General features: G+C 41.2%; 1 protein-coding gene across 1 annotated transcript; it reads right to left on the reverse strand.

Moving 5' to 3' along the window:
• Positions 1 to 474: 474 nt before the first annotated feature.
• Positions 475 to 13593, reverse strand: LOC106602157 (sodium/potassium-transporting ATPase subunit alpha-1). The gene is made up of 21 exons (XM_014194628.3): positions 13432 to 13593; positions 13065 to 13190; positions 10759 to 10818; positions 10159 to 10362; positions 9923 to 10036; positions 9699 to 9833; positions 9489 to 9606; positions 7280 to 7548; positions 6688 to 7131; positions 5638 to 5830; positions 5348 to 5523; positions 5118 to 5254; positions 4811 to 4961; positions 4099 to 4267; positions 3848 to 4002; positions 3542 to 3665; positions 3034 to 3179; positions 2116 to 2249; positions 1870 to 1971; positions 821 to 912; positions 475 to 614 (listed from the first exon to the last, which is right to left on the reverse strand). Exons 1-21 carry the CDS (start codon positions 13441 to 13443, stop codon positions 586 to 588), a joined length of 3090 nt encoding a protein of 1029 aa, XP_014050103.1. The 5' UTR covers positions 13444 to 13593; the 3' UTR covers positions 475 to 585.
• Positions 13594 to 14184: the final 591 nt, after the last annotated feature.

A 14184-nucleotide genomic window follows, 5' to 3' on the forward strand; every position in this document is an offset into this window, starting at 1 on the left:
TTAGGTAGCCTAAAGGAAATCAGTGACATTTTGAAGAAAGACATGCTTAGGAAAAAAAGAGTAAGCATTTAGGAGTAATGATGAACCCAGACACTTCCACCGTGTCTTCGGATAGGCCTACATCAAACAAAATACAGAATGATTTGATTGAAACGTTTTCTAATGTAAGGACAGACGAATGGACTTCATTTACAAGTAAAGGTAGGCCTAAACACATTTCCCAGGTATAGGCTACTGTTGACATTGTGACCTGTTGTTTTTGCTGCTCATTTCAGATCGATCCATGTTGGATCTGGAATGAGATCTCCAAAGTTTTTTAGGGTGATCGGGTATTGGATGTGTGATGCTGCTCTTTCATGTTTGATGATACCCCGTAATAAGACTATGCAATCTGACTCCATAAAGATGAATAGTAAAGTGCAACCGAGACTCTTAAAGAGCTACAGGAATGAACTATCAAGAAAGGTCTGAGAATTGTCTATCAAAGGCAAATGGGTTTAATATCATTGTAAAAATGAACGATTACATTATAAGGCAATACTGCAGCAGAGTGACATTGAGTGATTCTGGGACAGCCTCTTTGTCTCAATAGTATGTCTCTTGGTACACCCAACCTGAAAGAAGAGACAATTCCCGAGAGAAGAAACAAATTAGTTCGATTTCATCTTGCCACACTGCAAATCTCCATGAGACAAATTATATAATCCCGCACTCCCAATCCTACATGTCATTGTCATGTTATTGTACAATAATTGACAGTGACGGCCAATTGTCGGCGTTAACTTAAAAACTTGTTGTCGGCTAGTCCCTGAGCACTTACCTCCTGGGCTCCGTCGCATGATGTATTTTCTAACCTCATCATAGATGAAGATGAGCAGGGTGTAGGGAAATGCACATACCCACCAGAAAGGCCTGAGGAAAAAGACAAGGAAATAGAAAATAAAAGATTTGAGGTAAAAGTGAATGAAAGACAAGTGGAAAGAGGGAAGGAGAATAAAAAAAAGAATAAATTGAGCGTAAATCTGGGAACTGCATTTTCTCTCTTGATTGGGCAGTAAACCCCATTGGGGCGGCAGGTAGCCTAGTGGTTAGAGCGTTGGGTCAGTAACCGAAAGGTTGCTAAATCGAATCCCTGAGCTGATAAGGTAAATATCTGTCATTCTGCCCCTGAACAACCCACTGTTCCTAGGCTGTCATTGTAAATAAGAATTTGTTCTTAACTGACTTGCCTAGTAAAATAAACACTGGAGCTGTGTTTTCTCTCTTGGTTGGGTAGTAAACCCCATTACACTGGAGCTGCATTTTCTCTCTTGGTTGGGTAGTAAACCCCATTACACTGGAGCTGCGTTTTCTCTCTTGGTTGGGCAGTAAACCCCATTACACTGGAGCTGCATTTTCTCTCTTGGTTGGGTAGTAAACCCCATTACACTGGAGCTGCGTTTTCTCTCTTGGTTGGGTAGTAAACCCCATTACACTGGAGCTGCGTTTTCTCTCTTGGTTAGGTAGTAAACATCATTACACTGGAGCTGTGTTTTCTCTCTTGGTTGGGCAGCAAAGCCCATTACACTGGAGCTGCGTTTTCTCTCTTGGTTGGGCAGTAAACCCCATTACACTGGAGCTGTGTTTTCTCTCTTGGTTGGGCAGTAAACCCCATTACACTGGTGCTGTGTTTTCTCTCTTGGTTGGGCAGCAAAGCCCATTACACTTCAGCTAGCTAGTGAGCCCTAACTGATCCTGTGAGACCGCAGTAGTTTCCGCCCTTTATAATATCCACCCATTTTACCACTCATCTTTTTAAAAAGAGGGTGACCTTTGTTCCAAGTTGGTATACAGAAGAGCATAAGATAATCTGAAGGGTCTATTGCTCACTTGAGTGGATACATTCTGATGGCAATGTCCATTCCAGGACAGTAGGACAGGAAGAGAGCCAGGGCGGATTCCGAACAAAGTCCGAAGATGAGAACACGGTTCCTGAGGTGGGAGGAAAAATTTATTTTCATGGATTTAAAACCAACAGGGTGGATATTGATTTTTGAAGTGAGTCGCAGGGCTGTATGACCGTGTGCGTGTGTGTGTCTTAGGACCCAGACCACGGAGATCGATGTGTGTACTTACTTCATTAGTCCCTGCTGAAAGAAGGAGTTCTTCCTGGTCTTACAGACGATCAAAACGGCCCACTGAGCAATCACGACAGCGGCGAAGTACGCTGTGTGGCAGGTGAACTCAATAATCTTTCTGCTCTCATATGTCTGAAGGATAAGGGGAGAGAGAGAGAGATGGGGAGAAAGAGAGAGGTGAGAGAGAGAGAGAGAGAGAGGGAGAGAGAGAGAGAGACCGAGCAAGAGAGAGAGAGCAAGAGAGCGAGAGAGAGGGGAAGAGATGTGGGTAGATAGGGAAACAGAGGGGAGAAGGGGGAACATGTTAATTACAATGTTACTAAATGTGTGGTGAGAATGTGAGCCAGCGACAGCAGTGGCATCCACAAGTGCACAGATGGAGGAATAGTAGCCAGCTGTCTGCGAAGCCCAAAGCACGGAGAGGACGTTGGGGGTTGTGAGGTGCAGTGCCGAGGCTACAGACCTGTCTCTCTGGCAGTGACTATTCGTCCACTGACTATCCGAAATGCAAACTGTGCAACAACCCTGATCCATAATCCCAGCCATGACTTCCAAACTTTTTGTTATACTATATCACGTTTATTGATTTATTTAGTTTTCTTGAATTTCCTGATGGAATAAACTTACTGGAATGAACAAAATAAAAAAAATGGGAGAGAGACTGAAAAAGTTAAAATGGAGAACTCATCACACAAGAAGGTACTCAAAACAAGGCCAATGCTAATCCCTTCATAGAAATATAATGAATAGAACAGGCTAGGAGCTATAAACCTGGCAATTTGACTGGTAAACTCATGCCAGCCCATCCGTTATGCCATCATTGACTTGAATGGAGATGCCCTTTCTATTCATTCTATTTCTATGAATCCGTTAGTAAAGTGACAGCAAAAAGGCAGAGCAGCGTTTGTGTACTCACCCACTGCTGGCCGTAGCTGTCCTCCAAGTCGTTGATATACTGGTTTTCCCAGTCCAAACGGATTCCTAGCAGATCCATGGGATAGAACCCGTTCTCAGCCATGATTACAAAGTATGTGAAGAAGCCGGCTGCGGCCAGCATCACTCCTGTGAAGAGGAAAAAGGAGGAGAGCATTTGATAACACTTTATTTGGATAGTCTGTAGAGCATCCACAGATGGACTATCTACAGACTAACATCAGTAACATTTCAACTAACTATCTACTAACCCTAGTCCTAACCATAACTTTACCTTATCCTAACCATGGCAAGCAGTTGCTAATCAACTGATAGTCTGTTGATAGTATGATGTTTTGTTGATAATACAGATGGACTATCCTAATAAAGTGTGACCAAGTATTTTGTCAGTGAAGAGACATTGATCAGATTGTAAATGTGCTATGAAACAGACTGGTCAACATACAACTCAAAAAGACCTGCTATGAGGGAAGGCAAAACAGAAGCCTTACCAAATTGACCATAGGCCACACTAATGAGTCTCTCGTTCACCAGTCGGTCTGTTTTGGGGTTCCGTGGCTGTCTCTTCATGATGTCGTTCTCAGCTTGTTCATAGGCCAGGGAGATAGCGGGGATCTTGAAGGTAACGATGGGAAAAGATCACCCGAATTAGAAACATATCGTTGGTCACTTCGATGTTTGTAAAAATATCTTCTGAAAAACCTCTGAAATGATCACGGACATTGTTCGTGGTGATGCACCAGAACACATGATCAGATTGTTCACTAAGGAGGAATATCCCCATCTGAAAGACCCACCATGTCAGTTCCCAGGTCGATGCAGAGGATGGTGACGGTCCCTAGGGCCAGTGGAATGTTGGCGAGGAGCAAGAAGAGGAAGGGGGTCATCTCTGGAATTTTACTTGACAAGGTGTAGGTGATGGACTTTTTCAAGTTGTCAAAGATCAGACGGCCTGGGGGGAAATAGAGGATGGAAGGGATAGTCAGGGTGATGACAGAAGGATGGAAAGACACAGCAGATTGATAATCATCGGCAGAGCTCCTCATACCCTCTTCAACACCAGTCACGATGGAGGCAAAGTTGTCATCCAGGAGGATCATGTCTGCAGCCTGCTTGGAGACGTCAGATCCAGCGATACCCATAGCAACACCGATGTCAGCCTTCCTCAGAGCAGGGGAATCGTTCACACCGTCACCTGTCACAGCCACAATGGCCCCCTGTGGATAAGTAAGAGAGGTGTTTAGTAGGATCAGACCCTTTTTAAAATGTTCACCTCAAATGACATACCCCAATCTAACTGCCTGTAGCTCAGGACCGGAAGCAAGGATATGCATATTCTTGATACCATTTGAAAGGAAACACTTTGAAGTATGTGGAAATGTGAAATGAATGTAGGAGAAAACAACACATTAGATCTGGTAAAAGATAATACAAAGAAAAAAAACATGCGTTCTTTTGTATTTTTTTGTACCATCATCTTTTAAATGGAAGAGAAAGGCCATAATGTATTATTCCAGCACAGGCACAATTTAGATTTTGGCGCCTAGATGGCAGCAGTGTATGTGTAACATTTTAGACTGATCCAATGAACCATTGCATTTCTGTTAAAAATGTTGTATAAGACTGCCCAAATGTACCTAATAATGGTTTATTAATAACTTTCAAGTTCATAACTGTGCACTCTCCTTAAAGATCTTAGCAACGAAGGATGCAATGATCCTGACTGACTCATAAGCATGGATTCATTAACTAAATAGTACCTGACGCTGGCAACCCTCCACAATAATCAGCTTCTGCTGAGGAGAAGTTCTGGCAAACACAATCTCAGTGTGATACTTCAGGATGTCATCCAACTCTTCGGCGGTCATGTCCTTCAGCTCTCCACCGTGGACAACACGGGCCTTGGCATCTCTGCATGGCACAAAGACGGAAAGTAAAAATATATGCTAAATATAACTGGATTGTATTTTTCACAAAACGGCAAAATATAGGTTTCTGTCACTCCTCTTTAAGTGTAGACAGTGTGATGACATACACTGAAATGTTCCCAAACAAACTTCAACATACCTTGGGTTGACCTCAGAAACTGGGATTTTCAGACGAGCAGCAATTTCCTCAACAGTCTCGTTTCCCTCAGAGATGATGCCCACACCCTTGGCAATGGCCTTTGCAGTGATGGGATGATCTCCAGTGACCATGATAACCTAAGGGTAGGACGGGAAGTTGAGTGGCCTGTTCACAGTGGCTGCTATGTGTGATGGCCGAAGAGTCTTGAGTTTACTATGATATTGCCATACCTTGATTCCAGCACACCTGCACTTGCTCACAGCATCAGGCACAGCAGCACGGGGAGGGTCAATCATGGACATGAGGCCAACGAAGCACAGATTCTCAGTGGGAAAGTTCACATCTTCACAGTCAAAGTCAAAGCCTTCTGGAAACTGGTCATCAGGGAGCTGGAAATGGCAGAAACCTGGAAAGGACGCAGAGGCAGAAACAACCTAGAACAAATTCTGCATGTTCAAGATTGTACATTAGCTCCCAAACCTTTGAATGAATATGTTTCCATGTTGGTGTGCCCTCTTACCCAGCACTCTCTCTCCCAGTCCTCCTAGCGCTTCGTAGGCTTTCTGAAATGATTCCTTTATCTCGTCATCCAGAGGATGTTCTTTGCCTTGGAGCAAGATGGTGGAGCAGCTGTCCAGGATCCTCTCAGGGGCTCCCTTCATCACCAGCAGATGATTGGACTCGCCGGCCGTGTTGTTCTCATGAATGGAGAGCTAGTGGAAGATGAGATGACACAATGAAGAGGGTTTACTTTATTTTAAATAACTTAGCAGGTTACCAGTGAGCATGGTAAAGTAAAGTTACAGCTACTTATTGGATGTAGGTACCCAGTGGCAGTTACAAGCTGACTGGATGTAGATACCCAGTGGCAGTTACAAACTGACTGGATGTAGATACCCAGTAGCAGTTACAAACTGACTGGATGTAGATACCCAGTGGCAGTTACAAGCTGACTGGATGTAGATACCCAGTGGCAGTTACACGCTGACTGGATGTAGATACCCAGTAGGAGTTACAAACTGACTGGATGTAGATACCCAGTAGGAGTTACAAGCTGACTGGATGTAGATACCCAGTAGGAGTTACAAGCTGACTGGATGTAGATACCCAGTAGGAGTTACAAGCTGACTGGATGTAGATACCCAGTAGGAGTTACAAGCTGACTGGATGTAGATACCCAGTAGGAGTTACAAGCTGACTGGATGTAGATACCCAGTAGGAGTTACAAGCTGACTGGATGTAGATACCCAGTGGCAGTTACAAGCTGATTGAGAAAAGCCATCCATGATTTTAAGTCCATCACACCATCATTTAGATTTCAGTTTAACCCATTGTCAACCCACGGATTTTACTTGTTCAGTTTTTCAGTTTTGGATGTTATTATGTTTTTTTTAATCCACTTATGTTGGATTTGTGTAGTAAATATTTCAGTTTTTACTTCCATAGTTTTTTTTCCATAGTTTTTTTCCTGTGAAGCACATTGTGTTGCATTTCATGTCTGAAATTTGCTGTGTAAATAAAGCTCGATTTGATTGACCAGATACTATGTATAAAGAGCCCACGTGGTTACCTGGTATTTGTTGGTGGAGTTGAAGGGGATCTCAACGACTTTGCTGTACTTTTCTCTCATGTCTTTGACAGACCCACAGCACAGCTCGATACACTTTAGCAGGGCAGTCTCTGAGGCATCACCACTCACATCTCTCTTGAGGATAGGTACGTTGTTCTGTTCTGCCAGGAAGACAGCTCGGTTGCACAGGCCAGCGACTCTAGCCAGGGCAGCCCAGGTGGCAGAGCTTTTGTCGAAAGAGGTACCACTCTGGTTCTCTGTGGTGTCAGCGTCATGGATCTGGTTGTCGAACCACATGTGAGCCACAGTCATTCTGTTCTGGGTCAGGGTGCCAGTCTTGTCGGAGCAGATTGTGGAGGTGGACCCCAGGGTCTCCACAGCTTCCAGATTCTTCACCAGGCAGTTCTTCTTGGCCATACGCTTGGCAGTCAGAGTTAGACACACCTTAGATGGAAATCCATAGCAGAGGGTTAAAAAATTGAAAATTAGACAAAATATGTTTTGTTGTTAGAACAAAAAACATATTTTGTCAAATTGTTTATATATTTTTTTATAACGTTTTTGTTAAACATGACTTTTCATCAGCACTCACAGTTACAGTAGCCAGAAGACCCTCTGGCACATTAGCGACAATGATTCCAATGAGGAAGATGATGGATGGCAGCCAACCATAGCCCAGAATGACGGAGAGGATTAAGAAAGTCACACCGAAGAAGACGGACACACCGGTGATGATTTCGATGAAGTGGTCAATTTCAATTCCGAGAGGCGTCTGCCCACTTTCCAGACTCATAGCCAAGGCGGCGATACGACCCATGATAGTGTGGTCCCCAGTGTTGATGACGATACCTCTGGCAGTTCCTGGAAGGGGCAAAAATTGAGAATATGGTTTAGAACAGGGTTCTCCAACTAGCGGCCCGTGCGCCGAATTTGGAACGCGGGTGGTTTTATTTTGTCTCCCCATGATTTCTGAGCAGAAACAAAATATATGTAACAAAATTATTAAAATAATATAGAAAAATACATTATAATAATATTTTTTTTTGGGGGGGGGGGGCGCATTTTCATTGTTGGATTTAAAACTAAAATTTAAACTCCAGGAAATCAGCTCCAGGTGATTTTAATTTGGGAAATATGTTCACAAGTATTTCCACACAAAATAGAGGGACACGTGATCATATACAAATGTAAGCAAGGTTTGAAATTACGATGTTTTAGTCAAATATGATATCTGTTTGGGCTTCTTGCAGCCAATTATGTTCCGGCCCCCTGACCATCTGCTCAAGAAAAAAAATTGATGATTTGATGATTCCTTGTTTAGAATCACAAAGAGGCAATTCAGACAATTTAACACTTTTCCTATGCCACCCTTTCCTACCCACTTCTCAGTAGTTGGTATTCAGACTTTATGGAGGTGCTTAACAAGGTTTCCTTGCGAGCACTGAATACATGTAATTAAACCTCAGAAAACACACCACTTGGTGGCCTACCAATTCAATCAAGAAGTTTTTGTTTAATTCGTTTTTCTGTTAATTTATCTAAAGTAATCTCTTTAAATACTGTGTACCTTAAATTTAAATTTGATCGCAACAAGACTTGATTGTAGAGAATGTGTTGAGAATATAGAACGATAGAGACCAATATGCGTTTTCAAGGCTGTTTAAGAACCCATGGGTAAATTTTAAAACACTGATTTTGCACCTTATTTATGTTTAGGGAATAATCATGAATCCTACTTCATGGGGAAATAAAGCCTTTATGCACAAATAAAGGTGTTTTGATTCATTTTGAATGTTGCCACATTCAGTTAATCAATGGTAACATTGAAAGTAGTCTAGCCAATAATAGTTTTATAATTATAACATGGAGAATAGTATAAAATAGTATGATATCATAAACATACCCTAATTGCCCGCACTGATCATGGAACTGTGCAAAGTGTTGCGCTGTGCGTCAAGATCAATGTATCGGTTTGAGCTCCATAATGATTTAACAAGCCAATATGGCCCCGATTTATTTTTACTACAATTTGTATTTGGCCTTCATGAAATAGTATAAACTATTAGTTGACCCTCAGCCACAGACACAAAGACGTGACAGCGTTTACAGATGAACGAGAGAAAGATAGGCTAAATCAAACGATGTGATGGAATGATACGAATGTAGTGAAGGGAACGAACACTAAATATATGTGGTTATTATGTACAGTCACCAAACGATAGTGGCTAATAAAGAAACAAGAAACGTTGGAGCATTCTAAAGGGCACAAAGGTTACATTTGGCGCAACTCTTTACCTTGTCATCCCATTTGGCGTGTGTCTCCAAATTTAATCCCTGCAAGTTATAAGGCCATACAATAAAAAATCTGCATAACGGCACATATTTCATACTTCACTGTGGGGATTACTCATTTACCTAGCTCTTATCAATTAGCTCTTATCAATTTATAAATTACAGTGCATGGAGAATGCTGTTACTTCTATCGGGGGAAAAATAAAATAGATGCTTTTCCATTTATAACCGGCATGTTTGCTCGACCATATTAATGGTGATGAAATTATTTGGGTATTAAATCAAGGTCAGACACACCTCCGACACACCTCCATTTCTGGCGTTTCCCCCATGCTTAAGTTCAATGGCAGAATACAAACAGAATAGAAACAAATAAACACTGAATAAAAAATGAATAAAGTTCAATATGCGCGCTTTTAACTCCGGTCTGAATCCCCTCCTAAAATAACGCATTTATACAAGTAATTTGAACTATTCAATAATTGCAGATAGTTACAGAAGGTATTTACCTTCAACACAGTTGGTAGAGAAGAAGGCGATGTTCCTGGTTTCCAGGGGGTTGTCATTGCTAAAATCGGGACTACGAGTTTGGGGCTCAGATTCACCAGTGAGGGAGGAGTTGTCCACCTGAGTAGGGAAAGAGAATTGTGTCAATACAACAACGAATGAATTACATTTACGAGTGTGACACATGACTTAATGTATTTTTAAGAATCCACCTTGCAGCCGCTGGCAGAGATGATACGCAAATCAGCTGGTATCCTATCTCCTCCCTTCACCTCCACTATGTCGCCAACCACCACTTCTTCAGTGTTGATGTTCTTCTTCTCACCGTCACGGACAACCAGGGCTTGCTACAAGGAAGATGACACGATTAACATCCGTACACGTAACTATATGATAGAGTTCTTCTCAGAGGTGTTTGAAAAGGCAGAAGTCTAACCTGCGGGACCAGGTTTTTGAAGGAGTCCATGATCTTTGAGCTCTTGGCCTCTTGGTAGTAGGAGAAACAACCGGTGATAATGACGACAACAGCGAGCACAAGACCCAGGTACAACTGTTAAGAAGAGGCAGAATGATTATGAGAATATTGCGTTATCATTAAGTAGGAAATGCCTTTCAGGCACTGGAGGCTTCCTCTCAAATTATCTCTGAATTCTATGATTGTATGATTCTCACATTAGCATTGGTCGGCTCTTCCTCTGAGGTGACCTGGATAATGTGGGCTGTGAAGCAGAGCACAGCTCCGATCCACAGCAGCATGCAGAACCCGCCAAAGAGCTGCTTGCAGAACTTCACCCACTCAGGGGTAGTGCGGGGAGGAGTCAGGGTGTTTGGGCCATCGCGAAGAAGGATCTCCTTAGCCCGAACTGAGGATAGACCCTAGGTGGGGGAAGAAGGAGAGAGGGAAAATGGAAAGTGAAGGGAAAGGAGGGAGGGAAGGAGGAAAGAGCAAGGCACAAAGTAAGCAAAGGGATGTCACACAATCTGAAAATATATATTTCACTCCAAACTCTGTGTAAACTTTAGGAAGATATAGATATGTTTCATATGTTACGATTCGGTGTTAGATAGTGATGTCATCGTGACTTAGAAGGCAGAGGAAGTTCTACCAACGCTACGACATTGTGTCGTAACGTCAACGACTTCAATGCTCTTCCAAATTACAGTCAGCTTTCATCCTTAGGAGCTACTGATCCAACTGGTTGTCAATGTTACAAACAGAGGCACACATGAACACACATGAACAAACATGAACACACATAGATATTCACTCACCCTGGCTAAGTCTGTGCCGTATTTCCTGTTAAGTTCATCCAAGGTCAACTTGTGGTCGTCCTAAATCAGAGAGAGAGAGCTTGTTGAACTAGGTTGTTCTTTAATCTTTCCACATTGGCAGAATTAAACAGAACATATAGTGATGAAACACATTTCTCCAATAGTTTGAACTGATTCTATGTTTGACAAGGTCATGCAGCATAGATTTGAATCTAAACCATAGAAGAGTCATTCGTTTCTGTATGATGGATGGAATCGCTCTGATTCATGACTGAATCCATTACGGAATTTTACATTCTGCCCTGAAAAAGTACTGCACAGTGCACATATCGGTTTCCTATTTCGCTACATGTAAGAAAGCAGTTTCCAACGATAGGTTACTGTTTCTCTCAAGTTTAAACATTGGGGTTTTAGAACTGCCCCCAAGACTCACTGTAGAGTAATAGTAAGTAAATGGAAATGCAAATGAGTGCCCAAATGCAAATCTAGAAACCAAAGAGCTTTATACAGGCTTGATAGGTTATGTGCTGCACCTTTTCCGGCCCACAGAGATTAATAGGTTTACACTGTAAAGGGGTTGCCGTGGATTTTACAGTAACTTACAGGCAGCTAGTGGTAAGTTACTGTATTTAATATTGCCTACTGTAATATGAATAAAGTATCAAAGCAAGTACTGTGTAATGACAGTAAAATATCATAGAATTTACTCTATTATACTGTTAAAAATAAAATACAAAATATTTTATTGTCACACACTGGACAGGTTCAGTGAAATGTGTTGTTTTACAGTTATATATACAGTTAAAGTTGGAAATGTGTTAAAAAAAGTGAACACTACTGACTGTAATTGGAATGAATGAAATTAATTGAGGGGAGAAGGGGTTTGTATTTCACAGTGTTTTACATGACATGGGATTGGTACAAGTAGGTTAGCTGTTAGGTAGTGCTTACACATTACAGCATATCAATGAATATTTTGTGTTTCATATCATTTGCACTTCTAGAGGCCTTAACAAAGGCTTCCAAACTGTCAGCAACTACAGGGAAAAACAGACCAAAATGACATCGCAAAATGGTCAACCATGAAAGGTTTAAGACTATACATTTGAAATTGTTGGGGAGTGGCTTCCGTCCGTACTACCACACACCAGTTAAATTGGTACAACATTCTCGCTAACGGGTGCAACAAATACAGCCTCTTACAAGGTGTTATAGTGTGGACACTATATAAATAATTACATGGTTATTATTGGCATTGACTGTGACCTTTCCCCTTTGATGATGTCATCACTAAGAGTCAGATCTGTGCAATGTGATTCTACCAGCGGTTGAGTGGGCTATACAGTTCTGCTATTTTTGTACCGTTTGTACCTGGCTGTACACCTTTTAGTTATTGGGTTGAAAGTAAAGGAAAGTAATATTGAAATGCGTGTGGGCATTCCTTGTCAAGTTACTACACAAGGCAAGCCTCAAAATATGGTAATGAGCCAGAAACAACAATACCATGCACCCACTAGTGGTCAAAAGGTTTTAGGAGCTCCAAAAAAATGCTATGGTACTGAATTCTGTGCGATGGAATTACAGTACCATTTGAAATACAGCAATTCTTTCCCAGCCCAAATTACCGTATAACATTACTGCATTACTATATTATTTACTATAGTTTTTTGGTTTCATTATCTTTGACACAGAAGGGGAGGTTTTCTCCTTCAGGAAACCTACTGAAAAAAATACTAAAAGAAAGCATTTTCCTAACTTGTAGAATTGAAGTCTGAACGGATAATTTCTCACTTATGGGTGGCACACAATGCAATATGGGGGAATGGAATTGGCAGGGTATATGCAAATAAAATACTGTTGTAGTTAATAAAGTTAAATAAGTGTAGTGTTTTTGCACACTGTTGTGTTTTTGTGAACATTACTGTAGTATTTTCTACAGTGTTTAAAACCCCCCAATAATACTGTCATATTTACTATAGCATTCTACAGTATATTACAACATTCTACAGTAAGTAATACACGTGATCGAGGGATACTACAGTGTATAGTATAGTATTCTACAGTTTACTGTAGAATTCTATAGTTAGAACTGTAGTATTCTATAGTCAACTTGTCTTTTTTCATGTGGGAAAAAAACGTTTTTTCGTTACAGTGTACTGTACCTTTGTCTTTTCTTATAGAAAACACAGACATTTTTTAAGCTATGTCATTGTATATATTTTAAACAAATTGCATATGGATTCATGTGCACTGTCCATGTCATCTAAATTAGATGAATAAATTAATAAATAATCAGTTTTCCTCACCAGGTCAACTTCCTTTTTCAGGTCATCCATATCCGTCTTTTCCTTCGCTTTCTTCACCTGCTTTTCACTCTTCTTCTTTCCATCGTCCTCGGAGGTCGCCGCCAGTTTATAATCATCTTTCCCCTTCTGTATGTCAAAATACACGTTAGTGATGAGAAACTGTAAACTATCAATGTGCCTCTTTGCAATTCAGGTATAGAAATTCAATTTAGAAATGTATAAAATCCCCTTAAGAAGCAGGAATTAACATGAAATATAGAGCTAAATATTTAAGTATAAACTGTAAAATAACATATTTTTTAAGATGAAAACAAAACAAAATAAGTCAATTCAAATCCTGATAATCAAAAGTCCAATGCAGACTTACTACAAGCCCCATCCTTGCACCGCTGTCTCAATCCCAGTGGTTTTGTGAAGATCATTTATTTCCTCCTTATCCTGAGAAACTCCACCTGTTGCACGTCTACACCTGTCTCTCTCCCTCTTTCTCCACGTCTCGAGGCAACCAAGAGCTCCCTGGGTAGCTAACTGAGCTTTGAATATTTATATGCTTTACCTAGCCAAGGGGAGGTGCACAGGAGGAATGAATCAGATGTGTGGAGAAGGGACTGAGGATGGGAGGGGTTGGGGAGAAGGAGTTGGATCTGTGCCAATCTTCACCTGTACAGCTAGGTCATTTTGACCATGAACCCCCATAAAGATGCATCCCTGTCGGAAGTTGACGGTACTCACAATAAACAAATGGGTTCAAAATAACACAACCAGTGACCCAACCATTTGCCACTATAGTACCTACAATACCATGTGTAGGTAGTTGGAAGTTGACAGTACTCACAATAAACAAATGGGTTTAAAATAACACAACCAGTGATCCAACTATGGGTCATTATAGCACCTACCACATGTAGATCTTTTAGTAGCAATCCGAACAGTCTACAAAATGTTCTTAATTCTAATGTGTTGGTGCCTCTAGGGCAATTCAGAAAGCTGATTGAGGACCTGAATACTGATGAATGTGGTTGTTTTTTATGACTGTGTTTTTCTTTCTGCTTGCATTTTGTATTTATATTTTGGTTTCTGTCATTTAGGACTCATCTGTAAAAGAAACATTGGTCTCAGT

Source organism: Salmo salar, chromosome 04, assembly GCF_965601325.2.
Source record: "Salmo salar chromosome 04, fSalSal1, whole genome shotgun sequence".
In the NCBI taxonomy this organism is placed as follows: Eukaryota; Metazoa; Chordata; class Actinopteri; order Salmoniformes; family Salmonidae; genus Salmo; species Salmo salar.

Coding starts and splice junctions, on each gene's coding strand:
- LOC106602157 (XM_014194628.3), bottom strand. Junction 10,037..10,158: donor AAGAGCCGACCAATGCTAAT/GTGAGAATCATA, acceptor TCTTCTTAACAG/TTGTACCTGGGTCTTGTGCT. Junction 913..1,869: donor ATCAGAATGTATCCACTCAA/GTGAGCAATAGA, acceptor CTTTTTCCTCAG/GCCTTTCTGGTGGGTATGTG.